The sequence below is a fragment of the Chenopodium quinoa genome, unplaced genomic scaffold, assembly GCF_001683475.1.
Source record: "Chenopodium quinoa cultivar QQ74 unplaced genomic scaffold, ASM168347v1, whole genome shotgun sequence".
In the NCBI taxonomy this organism is placed as follows: Eukaryota; Viridiplantae; Streptophyta; class Magnoliopsida; order Caryophyllales; family Amaranthaceae; genus Chenopodium; species Chenopodium quinoa.
In genome coordinates, this window is record NW_018742879.1 from 3,147,570 (window position 1) to 3,169,989 (window position 22,420).

The 22,420-nt window shown below is 34.6% G+C and overlaps 2 protein-coding genes and 1 pseudogene across 4 annotated transcripts; all 3 read right to left on the bottom strand.

The window, feature by feature from the left end:
- Positions 1-180: 180 nt before the first annotated feature.
- LOC110726506 (hypersensitive-induced response protein 1) lies at positions 181-3,352 on the bottom strand. 3 transcript variants are annotated; one of them, XM_021905982.1, is made up of 6 exons: positions 3,197-3,352; positions 1,944-2,139; positions 1,506-1,626; positions 1,314-1,405; positions 1,133-1,229; positions 181-740 (listed from the first exon to the last, which is right to left on the bottom strand). In XM_021905982.1, the coding sequence occupies exons 2-6, from the start codon at positions 2,130-2,132 to the stop codon at positions 379-381; spliced, it is 861 nt and encodes a 286-aa protein (XP_021761674.1). In that variant the 5' UTR covers positions 2,133-2,139; positions 3,197-3,352; the 3' UTR covers positions 181-378. The 3 variants fall into 3 exon arrangements, with proteins under 3 accessions (XP_021761674.1, XP_021761675.1, XP_021761673.1); XM_021905983.1 differs by having other exon boundaries at positions 1,944-2,166; positions 3,197-3,348; XM_021905981.1 differs by having other exon boundaries at positions 1,944-2,144; positions 3,197-3,347.
- A 1,630-nt stretch (positions 3,353-4,982) lies between these two features.
- Positions 4,983-6,621, bottom strand: LOC110726507. Its single transcript, XM_021905984.1, has 2 exons — positions 6,388-6,621; positions 4,983-5,671 (listed from the first exon to the last, which is right to left on the bottom strand). Exons 1-2 carry the CDS (start codon positions 6,514-6,516, stop codon positions 5,228-5,230), a joined length of 573 nt encoding a protein of 190 aa, XP_021761676.1. The 5' UTR covers positions 6,517-6,621; the 3' UTR covers positions 4,983-5,227.
- A 10,446-nt stretch (positions 6,622-17,067) lies between these two features.
- LOC110726508 lies at positions 17,068-19,949 on the bottom strand (annotated as a pseudogene).
- Positions 19,950-22,420: the final 2,471 nt, after the last annotated feature.

The following is a 22,420-nucleotide window of genomic DNA, read 5'->3' on the forward strand; positions in this document are numbered from 1 at the left end:
TTTGAGATTAGTAGAAACTGTGTTAAGAGATCTAATTCTGCCAATATACTTGGTTTTTTTTAAAATAATTATTTCATAAAAAATAGCAGAGGCTAACAGTGCTAGCTACAATCCCTATCTAGCCTTCAAAATCATAATAATATGGCAATCATACAAGCACGGAGAAAATTACATTGGAGATAAACGAAGTTATTACCAGATTATTTATTAATAAAAAGTTTCATTAAGCACAAAAAACAAGGGGAAAAAAAAACTTGAGCATATAGCCAGGTCATATAAACAATTTTAGCTATCATTCCCATATACTACTATGATTAACTAAGAGCATTCAAGCAATATGAACAAATTAGCACTTTACTTTTTTTACTTTTCTGGCCATCATCGATGCATATTTTGAGCCTGGAGAAGGCCATCACGAATTTGAGAAGCCACATCACGAACTGCACCAGGTCCATGCGGAATGAAGACTGTTGAAGATTTAGATGATGCTCCAATGTCCTTCATGGTGTCAAAATATTGGGTGACTAAAACCATATCCATGACATCCTTAGCACTGGTCCCAGGAACATTTTCCGAAAAGCCAAGCACACTGTCTCTTAGACCATCTACAATGGCCTGACGCTGACGAGCAATACCCATTCCCGAGAGGTACTTGGATTCAGCTTCACCCTCAGCTCTCTTAATCTGTAAGATTTTTTCGGCCTCTGCTTTCTCATTGGCAGCCACCCTCAGTCTTGCAGCTAAAAATTTTAGGGAAGTGGTTATAATAAGAATGAGAATTTATTTTGCCTAATATTTTTCAGCAACTGAATTAAGAACATCATTGATCATTCACTCTCCCACAACATAAATTGGGATGGGAGAAAAACTATGCTAACATTTGTGAAAAATGATGAACTCATAAAAATAACAGAAAATTGTCAAAAACAACCTATAGATGCAAAGCATTAGCAAAAGGTGCCCGTAGTCATGACTACTTCCTTTGCCTAGCAATCTGACATATCAGGAAACATATATTGTCTACCAGATTTCAACCAATGGTTTTATACTGCTAGATGATTATACACTACCCAATACAGAAGCTGTTCTACTGTACTACAATAGATAGCTCTAACAGAAAGAGGAAAATTACCTGCATTGATCTCATTCATTGCGTGTTTGACATGCTTATCTGGTTCAATATCGACAATGAGTGTTTGTACAATCTCATAACCATAAGCAGACATTGCCTGTTTGGATAAAGGACACATTAGAGTTTGATATAGAAGGGAGGAAAAGCAAAATTAGACATCAATTACTTAAGCCAAAATAACCTTCTGTAGTTCATCCTCCACTGCTCTTGCTATTTCATCCTTTTGCTCAAAGACATCATCCAAATTGAGTTTTGGGACACTGGCTCGAATAACTAGGAAATAAAAAAGGATGGACAGATTGTAGTTTGGTTGAAATTCAGCAACTAGAACAGAAAGATTTATTATAATATAAAATAGTTAAATTTATTATACCGTCATAGACATAGGCCTGAATCTGAGATCTTGTATTGGTTAGTTTGTAGAAAGCATCACTTGCCTTATCAGCTAGGGCACGGTACTGTATAGATGCAACTACATTGACAAACACATTGTCCTGCACAAAAAAATAACCACAATTATATATGATCTCATCAATCAATGCTACAGAAATGTACAGACGTTGAACATATTACTTAAATAACCTTTAAACATTTCATCAACTGATCAACAGACATGAGCAAAAAGTGAATGCTGCAAAATAAGCCAGGGCACCTAAGAGTTATAACTTCTATTCGTTGGTATTGAAACCTAAGCATTCAACTTATCAAAACATATTTCTTTATCAGCTTGGTTGAATAAAAGAATATTACACACAAGCCCATTAACTCGATCTGTGCTAAATTAAGAAGACACAGTTTTGTTCATACCAACCTTAGTTTTTGTCTCGCATTTCACATCTAATTGTTGCAACCTCAGTGTAAGATATCCAGCAATGCTACTCCCGAGAATCCAAGGAACAAAGTGGCATCCTGGCTCAAGTACCTCAGAAAATCTGCCAAAATTCTCCTTAATAGCTACTTTTGATTGCCCAACTTGTGCACAACAAAATAAGTTGCCCATTTTCAGTCTATCCTGCACAATTGGTTTCGTTGAACTGCTGGTTATGCTTTCAAGAACTAATATGCACAAGGACCCAATATTTTACATCTGTTTGTCTTTATTTCTTTATTTACTTAAAACTTATGCCAAGTGTATCATCTTATCATACTGAGATATCACGAGAATGTAGCACAAACCCATATCAATTGTAGTCTTAAAACTATGAAAGTTACAATATAAAAAAAATTGACCCAGATATTAAAATACCTTCAAAGTTCAAACAAGAGTGAGAACGATAGAAGAAAGCACCAGACTACAGCAAGGAAACAAACGATTTAAGACAACTTCGATTAACAATTGCATACAACATAAGAAAACAGATGGTATAGCTAACACTACAAAGTGTAGTGCAAAATCATAACTCCAGTAATTTCCAATGTCTATCTCTTTCCAGTAATTGTTTCTCCATTCTGCTTCTTTATTTTTACTTTGAATTGAATCCATTGACCGCCATACTTTATACCTCGAACTCGATCACATAAACTGGGACTTTCTCATACCCTTTGTTCCCAAGTCCTATCAAATAAGCATTGCTTAACATAATCATCATTGTACATAGAAATTCTTTTTCCCTTTCTTTCGTCGGCAACCACGGAGGTAATGGGGGTATGCGATTCTTAACACAGTCATTGTTAAACACAAATTTTTATGCAAAAGGGTATTCAAATCCATTCACAAATTTCAAAATCACAGATCAATTGGGCTAATTCTGATGAAAAAAACAGTCGCATTTCTGTTGATCAAGAAATCAATTCGTCACTCCATCTCAAAAGACCTAATCATATCGCAAATTCATAATTCTTGAAGAGTAAAAAATACACTCTAATCCAAAGAAATTAAAAGCCACACCGTAAAAATTAGATTGGGTAGTATGAGCATCATAATCAAAATCCAAATTAGAAGAGGAATTTTGACAAACAGTTGGCATGCATCAATATATTTTACACAGAATTGAACTAAATTGCAAAAAAATAAACTCAATTTAGCGTCTGAATTCCAAAATTATGAAGAACAGCAGTTAGTACCTGCGTTGAGAAATCGAAATTGCGATTGAGGTCTGATTGATTAAGACAAGGAAGGGGGTGGGAGAGTTTATATTGGGGGAGAGGTTTAGGGTTTAACGTACAATTGAGATTACACAAGTTCTTGCCAAGAGTATCACAGCAAATAATAGAGAGACCACTTTCGGACAATTAACCAAACTAAGCTTGATTACAAAACAATTTTGTAAAGTAGATGTGTGGCAAAACTATTTACCAAACTAAGCATCCAGTTTACACCCTAGGTTTAAAAAAAAAAATAAGTTAGTGAAACGCTGCCTCAGACAGCGTTTCACTATTTATTTTATTTTTTAAAAATAAATTAGATACTCTAATAGGTTGGAGCAGTGGTGAGCGTTGCTTATAGTTTTCTAGACATCACAGGTTTGATTCTCTTTCTCAACACTTTTATTATTTTTTTATTTTTTATTTATTTTTATTATTTTTTTAAACTTGATAGCTATGCATCCAGATTCATTTACCTCAAAATTGTTATTTTTATTATTTTTAGTTTGGTAAATAGTTTTGCCACGCATCTACTTTACAATATTGTTTTGTAATCAAGCTTAGTTTGGTTAATTGTCCACCACTTTCCCTATTTATGGAGTAATATTTAAAACAAATTTTACTTAAAGGATGTTTAATTACGGAGTGCAAATTTATGGTGCTAAAATTCCGTATTTTCGATATTTTTTTTTTTGTCAATTTTGACCTTAAATAGACTGTATAAAGCCAAAATGGCTCCAAATTTTATTTTTTTTAAATGGAACTTATCGGTGAAATCGAAGTTTTTTCCTTTTTTTAATGGTTAAATAAAACAAACGATCGTAGGTTTTAGGAAGGAAAATTTTATTTGATTCAATATTTAATGTATTTGTTAACATCGAATTTCTATTGTAGATGTCGTATGACTTTTAATTAATGAAATATTTTTGCTATTAAAAAAAATAAAAAATAAAAAATAAAAAAACCGAAATAGGATGGTTTAATCAAAATGTGAGTGTTTTGAGGGGTGGGAAAAAACAAATTCCCCTGGTATTAATAAACCAATACCAAGTATTTACAAGGATTATTATTATTCTCTAAATAAAACCTTTGTCAAATAAATTTCACTCATCTTGGTGTTGAGGAAGTATTGAGCAATAGGCTATAATTCTAGATGATTCCAATCATTTATAATAGTGATACTAATAAGCTTAAATGGTCCATCCATGTCATGGATAATTGAAATCTAGAGACTTACAAAAAATAGCTTATAATTTTGGGGAGTATTGGATGGTTAATAAATTTAAAATTTTTCTAACTAAGGCCCCGTTCACTTCACCTTATTTTTTGCTGAAGTGAAATTAATTTTACTGAACTGAAATTATTATTACAGATTATCAATTATATTTCTTCTTTAGAGTTACTGATTTTTACTGAACTGAAATTATTTTTAATGAACTCAAATTAATTTTACTGAACTGAACTTATTTTTACTGAATATTTTTTTTTTTTAAGTTGAACTGAACATGGCCTAACTAAATCACACAAGCTACATCAAATCATCCTCTATTTTTAAACTTTTGATGAGCAACTTAATTATTTAGTACTCGTATTGAGTATGTTCAATTTGCAAGTTACAACTTACAAGCTAAAATGACATCAATTTACTTTAAGTTTATTGTTGGATTGAAACCATATATATGATCTGAGTTTCAGAGCATTATACATGTCATTTCAAAAAAAAAAAAATGCATTTTCAGAAGCGTGCAAAGTTGCAAACCTACCATATATGAACCTTCAAATATCCTCTATATATGAATTATATGTTGTCCAAAATTCATACATATAAATTCAATCCATAGTAGTCAAGAGTCCTAATTCTTGCTTACAAATGCACAAAAAATCTTAGCCAAACATGTTCATTTTTTTTTCCCCCTTAAGAAACTAAAATTGGCACACTTCTCCCTCTAATCTAGAACTCCAACCATGCACTAACAACATATTCATATACATACAAACTCAATAAACAACTCAATCAGCTTCTTGTAACCCATCCAAAACCACAGACCCAATAAACAACCCGGCAGCCCCGGCAAAAAGAGTACCGGCAACCACAGCTTGAGTTGCCACAAGGGCACTTGTGTCATCGGGTATAAGAACAACAGCTGCAATCGCGGCTACTAGCAAGGGCAATGACGCGGATGCTAAGGCCGCAGGAGACAAACTAGCGAAATTCTCCAATAAACTCAATAACCCCAAATCCTCTGCCTTTGATAACACCCCTAGTTTCTCAATGGAAGATAGTGTAAATCCAAGATCCTCTGCCTTTGATAGTAATCCAGCTTTCTCAACATTGCTAAGAACTTTTCGATTCTCTAGCTTCTTGAATACATCTACTTGTACCTCTTCACTACCTTCGAAAAATAGTCCTGCTCCAAACCATTGTTTCTTCCATTTTGGATCATACTTGTTCACCTGTTTTTAAGTACATAAACTTTTAAAAATTTGTACTTCTTTTATTTTGACGGAAAAAAATAATAATAATAATAATAATAAATTGTACTTCTAGCTAAGCAATAGAATTCAAGTGTAACACATTTATTAAATTACTCTAATGGTAATGTAACGAGATGCAATCTATCTCAATTAATATAAATTTTCTTAAGGTGACAATATAATCAAAATACATAAAATCTTGTACTTCTAGGTAACCTATGTTCGATAAACTTTCTTAAGGTGACAAGAACCAAAAATCAACTCCCAAATTATTATAACAAAAAACAACTAGCTACAATAAAATTCTCTAATTAAGGAGGTGTAATGCATTTTTAATACTTTTATAAGTTAAATTATGTATATAGTGATATAAACGAGATTCAATCCCTTAAGGCAAACAGCTCGATAAACTCTATGAAACCATTAGAGATGAACATCCATGAAAACACATAAATAAAAAGACAAGAAAGGCAAGGAAAATCAAATCAATATGGCCCTTAACTATACTTGTATCATTACATACATAATTAGTAGTAATCAAACCCTTAAGGCCTTGTTGAGAATTAATCTAGGTAAAACTAGATTATAAGAAGTATAAAATAAATCTAATCAATAAAGTTCTATAAATTTAGTGAAAATAAATATGGAGTTAAACATTACCGCAAAAAAAAAAAAAAAAAAAAAGTAATAACTACCTTCTTCTGTGATGCCATAGCAAGGATTGTGAGATTTCTAGGAGAGGTAGAGGAGAAAGAAAATGGAGGTTGAGCATATTTTACAGACTTTCCAAAATAGGAAGTTGAAGCAGCAGCTATTGCTGCCATGGTTGCTTCAAAGATTGTTGATGAAATTTTTGCCTCAATTTGTTCTCTTTTGTTTTTTTATCTTTCTAATTCAATTATCTTGTGTATTCCTCACACCCACATACTGTAATCTTTCTCTAGATGACACCAACCAATCATGTTGCAGAAGGTCTATCTATATTTTCAGTGTTATAATACACGTGGCATGATATAGTTGGTTCTTGTTTGTTTACTAACTTTCTAATTTTAGACTTTCTTCCAGATTAGCTATCCATTTAGGTTGGTCATATGTAAATAGGGATATTGTATGTAGTGGAGTTTTGTTAATTGTTGATTAGAGTTGAATAAACAAATCAAAGTGGTATAATGAGGCTATTAACATATTGTTATTTGCTAGAACCCAAACAAATATACAAAGTAACATGAGATAAGATAAAGTAGGGAAACCACTAAGGTGCATACAGTGTTAGTCGACATCTCAATTGAAATAAAAATTACTCCTTGGAATTGACTAATTATTTTATGCAAGAGAGTTGGAAAGACTGAGAGAGTGCCAAAAACTAAAAGTAATATTGTAATAGATGTTTTAACTAACAGTTTGTCAAAAGCGGCGAAAGCTAAAAAGTATCAACTAAAATGAACAGCAGGAAGTACAAATCTTATACTCGCAATATTAGGTATGACACATAATTATAGGAAACTTATAGTCTGAGGGCCAAAATGAGACTATGAGAGTTTAATAATCTATTAACTATTACTAAAACAAAACGTTGCTGACATCATCACTGTTCTTATGTTACTCAAATAATAAATTTTTTTCCCGCCTAAATGCAAGGATGATGTTTTTTTTTTTTTTTTGGAGCTACCACATTTAACAATTTTGAAATTTGAATATTAGAAGCTTCTAAATTACAACTACAACCTATCAATTTATCTTTAAAAAATGAAACAATTGTAAATAGTACACTAATAAATGGGCTCCTACCTTGAAATATGTATTAGGCGACGTTGAACAGGTATTATATCATAATTTTGATGAAAATCTAAAACTATAAAATTACAAATATTTTTGTACAAGGTGCATAATTCTTATTTATATTCATCCATTTTTTTTAAATGTACAAATTATAAAAATAGATTTTATATAAACCGTGCATCGCACAGGTTCTAACCTAATACTTCGTATAAAGTTGGAAGGGATACATTTAATTGTTAGTAGAAGAGAAAATAATTTTTTTTTTTTTTAAAAAAATGTGTAAAGTGGGTTAGTATGAGAGAAAAATAATAAAATAAGAATGGGTCGTTATTAGGGGTGTCAATTTGGGTAAACGGTTCAGTTTCAGATTGGGTTTATCGATTTCGGGTTATAATAGATCGGTTTATAACGGGTTGAAATGATTAGTGGGTCGGTTTGGGTCGATTTTGTAAATTATCGGGTCAGTTCGGTTTGGTTTTTTTAATTGCGGTTTCTATTCGGATCGGGTTCTAATCGGATCAAGTTGTAATCGGTTCGGGTCATAATCAGTTTGGGTTAAACCGAGTCGATTAGAAAATGGTTTTAGCTAATTTAAAGCGGGTTTTGGTTCAAAACAATTCGGGTCCTAATCGGGTCGGGTTGTAATCGGTTTAGGTCATAATCAGTTTGTGTTAAATTGGGTCGGTTTGAAAATGGATTTCGGTTCAAAACAGATCGGGTGAAATCAGCTTGGGTTATTATTGGTTAAGGTCATAACCGGTTTGGATTGAATTGGGTCTATTTGGAAACAGTATTATCCAATATGAAGCGTGTTTCAGTTCAAATCATATCAGGTTAAAATCGAGTCGAATCATTATCGAGTCTGGTTAATTAGATAATGGGTAGGAACGGGTTAGGTCAGAATCGAGTTAAGTCTTAAATAAGTTGGATTTATCGAGTAGTGGGTTGAAACGGATCAGATCATAAACATATTAGGTTACGAGTTGTAAACGATTCAGTAATAATGGATTACGGTTTGTAAACATTTCGGTCTCAACGGGTTATGGGTTGTAAACGGTTCGCTCCTAACGGGTTATAGGTTATAAACGGTTCGGTCACAGCGGGTTACTGGTTGGAACGGTTCAGGTTAATCGAATTTTTGCCGGGTTTAAACGGTTTTCGGTTTAAAATGGGTTGGGTTACTATCGGGTTCAGACATAATCGGTTCGGGTTGCTTTCGGTTTTCGGTTGTAATGGTTTGATTTGATAACGGGTCGGGTCATTAACGGTTTGCACACCTTCGATTCAGTTCAGTTTCGGGTTGAAAAATTGAGTCGGGTCGATTTTCGGTTTTCAAAAAATGGGTTTTTAACGGTTCGGTTCCTTTACGGATCGGTTCGAAACAACCGAATCTAGTCATTTTCAAATAACGAAGTGTTACGATATTATGAAATGAACTCTAAAAGAAAGCGTTACGATGTTACGATATTATGAAATGAACTCTAAAAGAAAGTGTTACGATTATTATGAAACAGTGAGTATTTGGTAGTCAAATTATATTCCATTAAAACTTAATTTTGGAAAAAAAAAATCTGAATTCACCCCAAAATACTATAAACACATCAAACCAATCTGATTTAGAAAAGCAACGAATGAACTCTCGGTAATGCTGTCAGCCTGTCACCATTTCCATTCTCACTCATTTAGACTTCAGATGTCAGCTTGAGTTTGATTTATAGCAATTCTGTTGAGTTATTTAGAGTGTTGTGGTGGAGATCTTGCTCCAGTTGTTAGCGCGCTCGTGAAAGGCAAGCGCGACCCGTGTCAGGTTTCTAGAACATTGGATTTTTGGAAGAACGAGGAGGAGCGCCCGCGCAAGCAAGTGGTGCTCCTCCTCGTTCGCGCCCGCGTCTCCTCGCTCGTCTTCGGTTTTGCGGTTATTCCCTTTATATCGTATCGATGCTTTGTTTTTTGGATACACAGAAAAAACTCCTTCCTCTCTGAAATTATTCCCTCTCTACATTATTATTGAAGAACTTTGCAAACTCTTCTTTAATCCTCCATCATTAAAGTTTATTGATTGAGAATTTAATCATCTTATCACACATCTTTGTGCTTAGAGTGTGGTGTTGTCTATTGTATCTCAAAGTGAGTTTCCGGTTTCAACCCAAGCACCGAGGTGGGGGAAATTATCACTTTAGGAAAGTGTATACACGCCTTAGACAAGTATCCGGTATAGAAGACTCACGTGGTCATTGGTTTTCTCATGTTCTTGGTGGTTTTTGGCTTGGAGTGAGGCAAGTAAAGAATCTTTCATATTAGTATTATTTTGTTGTAATTTATGTTTTACATTGTTAATTCAGTGCTTGGTTTGTAATACTACGTTAAGTATTTGGTGTTGTAAATTTCGTTGGAATTTATACACATTCTAGGGTTTGTCCACCATAGTTAAGTGATTTTTGTTGTGTAGAATTGCATTGTAAACCCTAACAATCTAAAGTGATAATTGAGAACAACATGTCTAGTGTGAAAGAACTTACCACAAACTTTGTCAAACTCAAGAAGTTTGACGGTGTGGAGTTTTGACGATGGAATAAGAAGATATATTTTCTTCTTACATCGTTGAAGGTTGCCTATGTGATTAGTACTCCTAGACCAGTAGAACATGAAAATGAAACAATGGAGGATGTGCGTGAGAAATCTAAGTGGGGTAATGATGACTTTATATGTCGGGGACATATTCTCAATGGGATGGAGGATGATTTGTTTGATGTGTATCAACATGTTGAGTCGGCTAAAGAGCTATGGGAATCGTTAGAAAGCAAGTATATGGCGGAGGATGCTTCTAGCAAGAAATTCTTTGTAAGTAATTTTAATGATTTCAAATTTGTTGATGGTAGATCAATTATGAACCAGTTTCATGAGATACAACGTATTTATAGTAACTTGAAACAACATGGAATCAATGTTGATGAATTGTTTGTTGTTTCGAGTATTATTGATAAGCTGCCTAATAGTTGGAAGGATGTAAAACATGACTTGAAACATAAAAAGGAAGACATATCTTTGTCCAATTTGGCTACCCATCTTCAAATTTAAGAAGGGATAAGGGCCATGGAGAAAGCTAAGGATGGAAATCCTAGCTCTTCCACCATCAATGTGGTGGAGGAAGGAAAATCTAGTGCTTCAACTAGTGGTAAGAGGAAGATGTTTAATTCCTCTAAGGGCAAGTCCAAGAAACAAAAGGACAACAACAAGTATGCTTGTTGGGAATGCGGTAAGACTGGACACCGCAAGAAGGACTGTTACATTTTCAAGAAGAAAATGGAGAAATCCAAGGATGGTCAAGCTTCTAAGAGCAAGGACCAACCCACCAAAGGTAATTTATTACATGAGGTTGAATTTAATTCCGGTAACGGATCCTAACATTTTTATGGTGCAGGATGATGACTCATGGTGGATGGATTCGGGGGCTTCAAGGCATGTATGCAAGGTGAAGCATTGGTTCAAAACCTTTTACAAGGTTGGTGATGGAGAAGAGCTCTTTATGGGAAACAACTCTACCATCATGGTCCAAGGAAGAGGACAAGTTGAGCTGATGTTTAGTTCGGGCAATAGTATCATCCTTAGGGATGTATTATATGCTCCTAGTATTTATAGAAATCTTGTATCAGGCCCAACCCTAAATAGACTTGGATATAGACTAGTTTTTGAATCAGATAGATGTATTATTACTAAGGGTAGCTTTTTTATCGGACGTTGTTATTTGTCTCAAGGTTTGTTTAAACTCTCATTAAGAGAGAAGTCTGTAATGTTGGATGATGTTTGTTTTAATGTTGGTAATGACAATGGTATGACTTTGTTTTTTTTATGGCATTCTAGATTAGGTCATGTGAATTACAATAAGTTGAATTTCATGTCTAAACTAGAACTTATTCCACCATGTGATATTGCTCTTGATAAATGTACTACTTGCATGCTTAATAAGATCACTAGAACTCCTTTCAAGAAAGTTGAGAGGTGTTTTAAGATCTTAGAATTGGTTCATAGTGATTTGTGTGACTTTTATAGTACACCTTCTTTGGGAAGTAAAAGATACATAGTTACGTTTATTGATGATTTTTCAAGATTTTTCTATGTGTATCTTTTATATTCCAAAGATGAAGCCTTGGTTAAATTTGATATTTATAAGAAAGAGGTAGAAGTGCAAGTAGAATCTTTATTTAAGAGATTGAGAACAGATAAGGGAGGGGAGTATTATGATCCTGCTTATTTCCAATCTTTAGGTATTATTCATGAGACTACAGCTGGTTATGCACCACAATCAAATGGTGTAGCTGAAAGGAAGAACAGAACTCTTCAAGAAATGGTTAATTCCATGCTATCTTACTCCGGTTTGAATGAAGGGTTTTGGGGTGAAGCTATGTTGACGGTTTGTCACATACTTAACCGTGTTCCCACTAAGGGAAAAGATTCCACTCCTTATGAACTTTGGTACAAAAGGAAACCAAACTTGAAATATCTCAAGGTTTGGGGTTGTAGGGCAGTTGTAAGAGTGCCCAGTTACAAAAAGAGAAAGCTCGGTGAAAGGGGCTTGGAATGCATTTTTATAGGTTATGCTGAGCATAGCAAAACCTATAGGTTATATGTTGTAGAATAAAGTGACTTTATTTCGAAACATTCGATTATTGAGTCAATGAGTAGATCTAAGGATCTACAAGTGCATTTTTATTGGTTGCAATTTTTGATGAAAATCGTTTTTCATCAATGAGTAGATCTAAGGATCTACAAGTTAGTACCAAAGGAAATGAAATTGTTGATTATGATGATCAACAAGAATCTCATGAATATTCATCTAATAATGAGGATGAGACTTTTCATATTAGAAGAGGTAAGAGACAAAGGAAACCTAAGAACTTCGGAGATGATTTTATAATCTATCTAGTTGAAGGATCTAGGGATGTCCTTAGCTCGACTACTACATATTGTTTTAATGTGGATAGTGACCCAAAATCTTATAGCGAGGCCATATCTTCCCAAGATAGTGCATTTTGGAAAGAAGCTATAAATGATGAAATGGATTCCATCATGAGAAATGACACTTGGGTCTTAGAGGATTTACCTCCCAGTTGCAAACCTCTTGGTTGCAAGTGGATTTTCACTAGGAAAAGGAGACCGGATGGCTTCATAGTGAAATTTAAAGCCATATTGGTAATCCAATGCTTTAGGCAAAAGCATGGTGTTGATTATTTTGACACATATGCACCGGTTGCAAGAATAACCTCGATAAGGTTGTTAATTACAATGGCTTCGGTATACAATCTAGTGATTCATCAAATAGATGTCAAAATGGAATTCCTTTATGGAGATATAGAGGAAGAAGTGTATATGAAACAACCTGAAGGGCTTGTTTTGGAAGGACAGGAAAATAAGGTGTGTAAATTGGTTAAGTCATTATATGGACTTAAACAAGCACCAAAGCAGTGGCATCGGAAAATTGATGACACGATTTTGTTCTTTGGATTCAAAGTGAATCAAGCTAATAAGTGTATATATAGCAAATTTGATGACAAAGGTCATGGTGTCATCATTTGTCTATATGTTGATGATATGTTTATCTTTGGTACAAGTCTACAACAAGTAGAATTTACCAAGAAATTCTTATCCTCATATTTTTAGATGAAGGATTTGGGGAAGACGGATGCCATTTTGGGCATCAAGATAATTAGGGACAATGGAAGGCTTATATTAAATAAATCTCATTACATTGAGAAAATGATCAAATGGTTCAATATGTTTGATAAGTGTCCTGTGAACACCCCCATGGAACCCAATGTAAAATTGGTTAAGAATTCGGGGAAAACGATTTCCCAATTGGACTATTCAAGGATAATTGGATCCTTGATGTATGCCATGATAAGTACAAGACCGAATATTGCATTAGCTGCGGGAAAACTTAGTAGATTTACTAGTAACCCGGGTGCACAACATTGGTTTGCAGTTCGGAGGGTCTTGAGGTACCTTAAGGGTACATTGGACTATGGTTTGTCTTATAGTGGATTTCCTTCGGTTTTAGAAGGATATTCTGATGCAAGTTGGATCACTTACAAAGAAGATGACTCTTCTGTAAGTGGTTGGGTGGGGGAGGTGCCATTTCATGGTCTTCCAAGAAACAAACTTGCATTGCCGATTCCACTATGGCAGCAGAATTCATAGCTCTTGCCTCAGTTAGTAAGGAAGTTGAGTGGTTGAGAAATCTCATGTTAGAGTTGCCTTTATTGTCTAAGCCAATGTCACCGGTGGCAATCCATTGTGATTCGAATTCGGCTTTGATAAAGGCATATAATCAAGTGTATAATGGTAAGTCTCGGCATATTTCACTAAGGCATAGCCTAGTGAAAGAGCTTATCAATGATGGGGTCATAAGTCTTGACTATGTTCCTACGAAAATGAATTTGGCGGATTGCTTTACTAAAGCAATGCCAAGACATTCCATCATATTTGCTTTGACTGGAATGGGTTTATGTCCTAAAGCACAAATTTGTGAAACCCAATCTAACGCTTGAAGAAACATCAAGTCTTAGATTCAATGTGGTTGAATTACATTTTTGTTGTTTGTTAGCAATATTTGATGACCCATATTGCTATGTTACTTGTGACGGTAAGGTAGCGTCAATTCAAAGTTCTCAAAGATTTAGAGTTGAGATGCTCTAAATGAAAGTGTCTTGTCACAAGGACACACTTACGTATATGAGAACCTACCTATATAAGTTCGAAATTTAGCCGCTTCAAGAAGTCTAGATGGACATATAGACTTTAATGAACTTATGAAAGATACGGACACATGATTGTATAAAAGTGTCAAGTGATGTTAAATTCGAGTTATCTTGTGTGTATTTCACCTTCGAATGATTAGAGATATCCGTGTGATTCAATCCATATGGAAATCATAGGATATGTTCATCGTTAAGTGTGTTATACTGAGTGTCAATTTAATCCGTAGGGACATTGACATTGATGCATGAGATGAAGCTTAATTGATGGAAGTAGAGAAGGATTTAAAGGAACACTCTAAATAGGGGAGGATTGTTGAGTTATTTAGAGTGTTGTGGTGGAGAGCTCGCTCCACTTGTTAGCGCGCTCGTGAAAGGCAAGCGCGACCCGCTCCAAAAGCGCGACAAAATCGCGCTGAGTTTCTGGAAAATCTGTCAGATTTTGGAGGCGCGCCCGCGCCAAAGGCGCGACAAAATCGTGTCAGGTTTCTAGAACATTGGATTTTTGGAAGAACGAGGAGGAGCGCCCGCGCAAGCAAGTGGCGCTCCTCCTCGTTCGCGCCTGCGTCTCCTCGCTCGTCTTCGGTTTTGCGGTTATTCCCTTTATATCGTATCGATGCTTTGTTTTTTGGATACACAGAAAAAACTCCTTCCTCTCTGAAATTATTCCCTCTCTACATTATTATTGAAGAACTTTGCAAACTCTTCTTTAATCCTCCATCATTAAAGTTTATTGATTGAGAATTTAATCATCTTATCACACATCTTTGTGCTTAGAGTGTGGTGTTGTCTATTGTATCTCAAAGTGAGTTTCCGGTTTCAACCCAAGCACCGAGGTGGGGGAAATTATCACTTTAGGAAAGTGTATACACGCCTTAGACAAGTATCCGGTATAGAAGACTCACGTGGTCATTGGTTTTCTCATGTTCTTGGTGGTTTTTGGCTTGGAGTGAGGCAAGTAAAGAATCTTTCATATTAGTATTATTTTGTTGTAATTTCTGTTTTACATTGTTAATTCAGTGCTTGGTTTGTAATACTACGTTAAGTATTTGGTGTTGTAAATTTCGTTGGAATTTATACACATTCTAGGGTTTGTCCACCATAGTTAAGTGATCTTGTTGTGTAGAATTGCATTGTAAACCCTAACAAATTCTGTGTAAAATCTATTGATGCACGCCAACTGTTTGTCGAAATTCCTCTTTCAACTTTGGATTTGATTATGGTGTATATAGTACCCAATATTATTATTATAAAATAGGGTTATTGCTTACTTTTCTAGATGTTCAAGAATTATGGTTTGCTAGTATTATACTGCTACTTAACCTTGTTTATGGTTGCATCTATAAAGCACCATGCCCTAGCTGATAAGGCAAACGATTCGGTTTTAAGCATCTGTCATTGATGGTTCAATGAACAATCTAACTTTATTCTAATACAAATCTCTGGTTAAGTTGCTATATTTTAATCTGGTTAAAATTCAACTTTCCTTTTCTATTATCTATCTATTTGAGCCACTGTCCTGAACTCAATTAGGATGATGTTATGAAATTGCAAAAGCAGTGATTGGCTGTATGTATTAGATATTTACACTTTAGAGAGATATGAGCATGTTATTTATTACATATGATACAATAGTTTTCTCCTGTTTCAATTATAGCTGTGCGAGGAAGAACTGATGTCCTGGTTTCGGTCTGAAAAGCTAAAAGAAAATTTTGCTCGTTCTTGTTCTAATCAGTTGCCTAAAAATTCTGCTGCTAGACTGAGGGAGTGAGGGTAGCATGCTACAGATTAAAAAACAAATACCAGCTTTAAGGGGTAACTCGTAATTCATTGCCAAATTGCAAACATCTTAGTGTTGAATTTTTCGAGCCTGTTTATAAGTTATAAATTATTTTGAGTAAAAGTTTTGGCTGAAATTGTAATGCAGAGTCGGATTGAAACTGAGGAAGAGATTTGCAGAACATTAAACTGAGGTCAAGCTTCCAATTAACTATAGAAATCCAACTGTGGAGATGCTGCGGGGTATCGCTCCCCGTACCTCTCGCATGCTAAGCGAGCGCTCTACCATCTGAGCTACATCCCCTAGTTGAATAATCTATAGTTCGTTAAATTTATGTTAAGAAATTTTTGCATATAAACTTTACGGATTTTTGTGTTCCTCAATGGCTGAAATGAGTCCTTCATTATTTCACAAAAAATGTCATTCAATGTGGCGAATGTTAGTAATTGTGGATGGTGGATAGCAATTCACTTTTCGAAATCAATTTTAGTTTGAAGCTGCTTAACTGCTATGATCTTTGGAGAATCAGAAGTGCAGCTGCTGCTTCGCTGGTTGATGCATGAATGATGAAGACTTAATAGTGGTCCATGCATGATATGAACTCACTGCTTCAAATATTAATATTTGCATATGGCCGAATGTATACCGATGTGACCAATGTCTGTAATTAATTAGCTTTGATATGACACCTTATATTCAATCGAGGCAGTTTTTTTATTGACTGAATGTGCGCGTGTATACCTTGATTGACACATTCGAAATTAAAAAATAACAATAAAGTAGCGCACTAATTTTATTGTACAACCAGGCATACCTAATATAGGTACACTCATTAAAAACTCAAATTTTTGATGATTAACACTTCATAACATTCTATTAAATTGTTAATGTACTATAAGAATACCTTATTACATACATATGTCTTAATAATCAAGGGTTTATGTTCATTAGCTAGTTAGGCCAACTTGCATGCTAGAAATAATGCCTAAAAATCTCAAGAAGTTCCTACATTATATTGATGATTGCAACATAAAACTTTCCTAGATAAATATAATCACATTAAATTTACGTGCTACAAATCAATCATATTAACCTTGATTCATGGATCAATACTTGTATCGTCTAGCCCAAAACAAGTAGTTCAAGAAGTTCACACCACTTAACACACACATCATCCAGTAAAACCTTTCTAAGTGATAATGATTCAGGTTGCTTCCCTTAAGCCAGGGGGTGTGACCGGAAACTCCTGTGATTCGATTAACAACAGCTACTAATACCGAGCTTAGATAGTACCCGATTGCTAATGATGCCCAGGAGAAAGATGTAGCCAATGATTTCATACTTCTAGGAGCCTCAGTAAAGAAAAACTCCAACAAACCTGCTAAGCTAAAAAGATCAGCAGAGCCTAGAAATAAGTATTGTAGCGCGATCCATAGAAATGTAATGGGCAGTGGCTCAGACGAGTCTAGTAAACCTCGTTGAGCAGTAACTTTCTTTCTTTTTGTCTCGACTAGTGCTGCAACTGCCATTGCGACAATGGACATGATTAGGCCTATTCCAATCCTCTGTAGATGGGTGATTCCCATTTCCGTTTTTGTCAGTTTTCTTGCTAGTGGGAGTATGATGTGGTTGTATAGAGGCGTGAGTATTAGTATGAAGACAACCGGGAATACTGGAAGAGAGGCCGGTGGGACTACTAAGGAGCCGAGTTTAGTATTCATTGTTGCAGCTTGTTGGATTGAGAAGGTTGAGAGTCTAGGCAGCAGTTTAGCATTATAGTGGAAGCGAAAATAGGGATGGTTTTCATGACAATTTTGACATCTTCTACTTGTTTTCTTGAGCAGTCTAGTGTCTGATGGACTGGATTGTTTGTCACTGCCTGGTTTAGGAACTTAAGTTCAGATGTTTCTGTTGTTGTTGCGGTTGTTGCTGTTGTTGGTGGTGTTGTTGAAGTTTGTATCTCCTCGGTAGCTGTAATTCGAGGGCTTGTTTCCATGTTCATGACAGCATTGCTTGGTTTCCTAGGGAAGAACTTGTTGCAAATTGCTGCTGTCAAAACCTGATCACAATGTGAAAATGATTATATGAGTTTGCTTACACGTGAATAAGGCTAAACGGCTAACTGTTAATCAGTTACCTTCTTATAAGAGAATTTTTTTTCTCCTTCAATGAACCCACTTCAACCTAGCTATACTACACACTTTTTTAACAATAGTTTCAATTTAACACATACTTTATTCGTACTTGGTAATGTAAGATTGTAATAAGACACCTAACATGTTAGATGTGTAAAAGTGTAAGGTTTTTCTCTACAATTACCCGTTACATAAAAGGTAGGGTCTAGAGAGGTATACACACAGTTACTCCTGTCGAAAAAAAATAAAAGGAAGTTATACAAGTTACCTTGAAGATGATTGTCAAAGGGCTACCTGCAGGAACTTTGATGCTGTAAGTAGTGGATCCAAGTAGAAAGATCGGTATAGCAAGCAATATAGTTAAAGTCGAAATTCTGAATCCCCATTGCCAGCCAATGTTATCTTCAATCCACACCACAAAGGTTACAGCAATTAAAGCACCACAAGAAAGACAGAACACATAGTAGTTAAAAAATGTTTATCTTTTCTTCCTTCCTTCTTTGGTATTCTCATCAAACTGCTCGGCTCCGTGTGGTGGAAGCGAACCTTTAATCCCTCCTACACCAAGTGCTATCAAATATAGGCCTATAAATAGCACTGCTGCTTTCCCACCTGTGACTCCACGGCATGATACGTTGCTCGAATTGTTCGGAGGACACGGTGGTGGTTGCAAGGACTCTATATGAGCTTGGATAGTGAGTATCAACAGACCCTACACAAGTAATAGTTTGTCTTAATTCTTACTTTAAGCTAAGGCAGTACTTTTGTTCTTGTTATTGGATGCAAAGCCATTGAATATTAAGTTTGTGATAGATGTAACAATAAATTAACGGACCATTATTTTTGTTTAAGTATTTATTAATGAGATAGTAACATATAATTATAATCTCATTCAAACATTTAATTAAGTCTTTAGAATGTTACATGTTACTTTCATGTCTTAGTCATCCCATGTGTAGTAACATTCATTTGATGCTACTTTCTTGTTGAAATAGTATAATTTGTGGTTGAATTATTATGTGTACATGCATTATGAAAATATATCAATCTCTTAAGATTAATTTTATTCCTACTTACCATAAACTCAATAACAGCACTGATGAAGAACACTTGATATGTGGTGAAGTAAGCATCGGACAAAAAGCCACCGAGAAGTGCTAGCAAGAACGCCGTGCCCATGAAGTTTGTTACAATGATGGATGATCTAGATGGAGAGAAGTGCATATACTTTGACAGGTAAATCACTAGGTTACTCGCGTTTGCCAAGTATGCAAGGTTCTCGAGTACCTCCACAACTGATGGTTGTAAGAAGATCGACAATAATCAAGCAACAAAAAATGCAATTAGTTAATTAAGTTCGTTTGCAAATTGGATAGATGCCACTTGCATCCGGATGTATAATAGACAGTTTAATACTGTCCACTACGCAAAATGTAAGAAGCAAGATAAAAACGAACCTAAGACAAAAAATGCAGCAAGAATTCCACTATGACGACCTTTAATGGCCGGTTTGTTCCTCCAATCTACATAACCTTCCCATGAGCTTAGCTCGGCGTATGCTTCTTCCTACATAATATACGTATGCATCACATAGATTAGCTAGACATAATAACAGAACAAGCAAGGCTAAACGATTATTCGAATGTAATTAAAGACATGTTTAATATCATAAACGGATAAACCCACCATAGTGTCACAAGTTTGTTGTATGTTAGAGCTGTTTGATTATGAAGGTTTTCGGCAGTGAGCTTCGTTCACTATATTGTGAACGAGTGTTGGGGTGAAGATGAGAATATATAGAAACATACATGAGTCATAAATCCCATAATAATGAAGTATAGAGAAAGATCTAGAGTCCAAGAAAAGGACTTGACATTATTCCTTCTCTTGGACCTTTTCACACACCAATCTTTGTGTTACAAAAGTCTACACATCTATAAAAAAAAATGTTGAAAATATATTGTACAAGTAAAATTATCTAAGCCCTTAACTAAAATATAAGGTTTTTTTTTTATCTTTAGCTGTGTTTTGATATTTTAGTGTTTAAATTAGATTGTTATATTTTATAATTGCTTTAACTAAATACATGTCATAACAGTGAATTGTAAGTAAATAGTACCATATTATACCTTTTGACTAGAGATAACAAATGAATTGTCTGGCATGTCACATAGAGATGATGAGTCATTTAGATAAATTTTGGTACAATTTTAGCTAGTTCGAGAGAATTAGGTCACAAATCATGTCAAGAAAGGGATAAAAAAAGTTGGACCACGGGTTAATAAAATTAATCTACATACGAAGTATAATAAAAATAATTACATTGTGTAACTCATAAAATATTTGTCGAAGTAAATTGATTCACTTGTCTATCAAGCTGATCGATCATTAAGGTTAGCTTTATCTATTTCATTTAGCTCGATCCCAATTCAAAATAGGTTGATCTAGTTTCTTATATATATGTTTTGCAATTTGCGTCAATCTAAGTGGAATTGAAAGATTCATAAATGATAATTGAATGTATGCCAATTGCTGTTTAGGCTAATCTTTCCGGATTTGTACATGTTGCAAGTCTCTATCTAGGAAGCAAGTCCTTATCTTAACCTATACTACTGGAATTAGAGAATACTAGAAACTAGTTAACCAAAAGAGAATGAGTTACTTGGTCCTGTCTAATTAATTAAGCTTAATGGAGAATCACGTTGTCCCACTATTAAGAAGACGTTAAATCCAAACAAAGCCTTTTTATTCTAATGCCATATTTGGATGTTTAATTTGCTCGATTTGGAAATGTATTCATCTAAATGGCTTAAGAACTCCTCTTTTTGGACCCAACTTGTTTAAGACAATTAAGAGTTGGGATTATATCATTAGGGTGTCAGAAACTTACCCGATCCGAAAGGTTTACCTGAAATCGAATAATTTTCGAACTAGTTGGACCCGGTTATTTTTTTTATCCGAATTCGATCTAGAGTCGACCCGACATTATCTCAAAATCAACTCCACCCTGTAATTTATGATCCAAACCCAACTTGAAATCGACTAATATTTAATCCGAAACAAATAAGACCCGTAATATAAAATCCGAATTCGATCTAGCCCAAAACCATTTAGACACGAAAAGTACCTCTTTTTACCCAACCTTTAATTACCCGATTTGAAACCTCCCATTACCCAATTAAAACCAGCCCGAAATTACTCATTATCCAATTAAACTCGACCTATTATTAACCTAACTAAAATTTTCCATGACCATAACCCGACATGACTAAGGTAATTGGGTAAAGAGCAAACCAATAATAACTCATGATCCAAGTTGTTAACTGTAGAGAGAATAAAGAAGGGAGACAGAGAATGTAATGGTAATTGGTAATAAAACGGTATAAGAAAATCTTAAATTTATTGGAAAGATTGAGATACTATAGAAGTAAAGAGTGGTGCGGCAAAGCAATAAGAGTGTTTGAATGGAGTCAACATTATAGGGACAGTATGTACAATGATCGATATATTAGTCCATGATTTTAGTACTCAAAAGTCAAACAATAAATTACCATTATACCATAAAATATAGTTCCTAAAATGTATGAAATTTGAAATTTATAACATAAATATATGTATATGATATATTAATGTGATTTAGGTGTGTTATATTCACCTGATTTTAACGAATCTGAATTTATTTCAACTTAATTGAACTTATCCGAATTTATATAAACAACACCGAATTAACGATGATAAATAGCCGCAAAGACGACGATAAACGGAAAATGGTAAGGAAAAAGACATTTTACAATGATGTGATAATCACCCGATCAAGGCGATAAATAATCATTTTTTTGTAATAACTTGAGTTGTCATAACAATTCTAATGCTAATACGAAACTTAATTAAATGAAACCCAACAAACTATATATGAATGAAAGTTTCCAATAACAAAAATGACATGACATGTATTCTAATATAGCTAAAACGACTTGAAATGAGATTGACCCGAATTCAAATTAGTCGACTCAAAACCGAAACTAAAGTAATTTTAACTAAGAATGAGCTAATAATCGAAGTAACTAGATCCAAATTTTAATCGGAATTGAATTGATTTGAACCGAGAACTAATCAAATATGAAATGACCCGATCCAAAGTCAAATAAATCCATTTTGACCCAAATAAACCCGATAAAATCTGAATCCGAGTTCATCTTAACTTGATATGACTCGACCCGAATTTGACTTGACCCAAGTTCGATTTGTATCCAACCATGCTTGAACACAACTTTAACCCGAA

Coding starts and splice junctions, on each gene's coding strand:
- LOC110726506 (XM_021905982.1), bottom strand. CDS start 2,132: ATGGGCAACTTATTTTGTTGTGCACAAGTTGGGCAATCAAAAGTAGCT. Junction 1,627..1,943: donor AATGCGAGACAAAAACTAAG/GTTGGTATGAAC, acceptor TTTTTTGTGCAG/GACAATGTGTTTGTCAATGT. Junction 1,406..1,505: donor TCAGGCCTATGTCTATGACG/GTATAATAAATT, acceptor TTTATTTCCTAG/TTATTCGAGCCAGTGTCCCA.
- LOC110726507 (XM_021905984.1), bottom strand. CDS start 6,516: ATGGCAGCAATAGCTGCTGCTTCAACTTCCTATTTTGGAAAGTCTGTA. Junction 5,672..6,387: donor CTATGGCATCACAGAAGAAG/GTAGTTATTACT, acceptor ACTTAAAAACAG/GTGAACAAGTATGATCCAAA.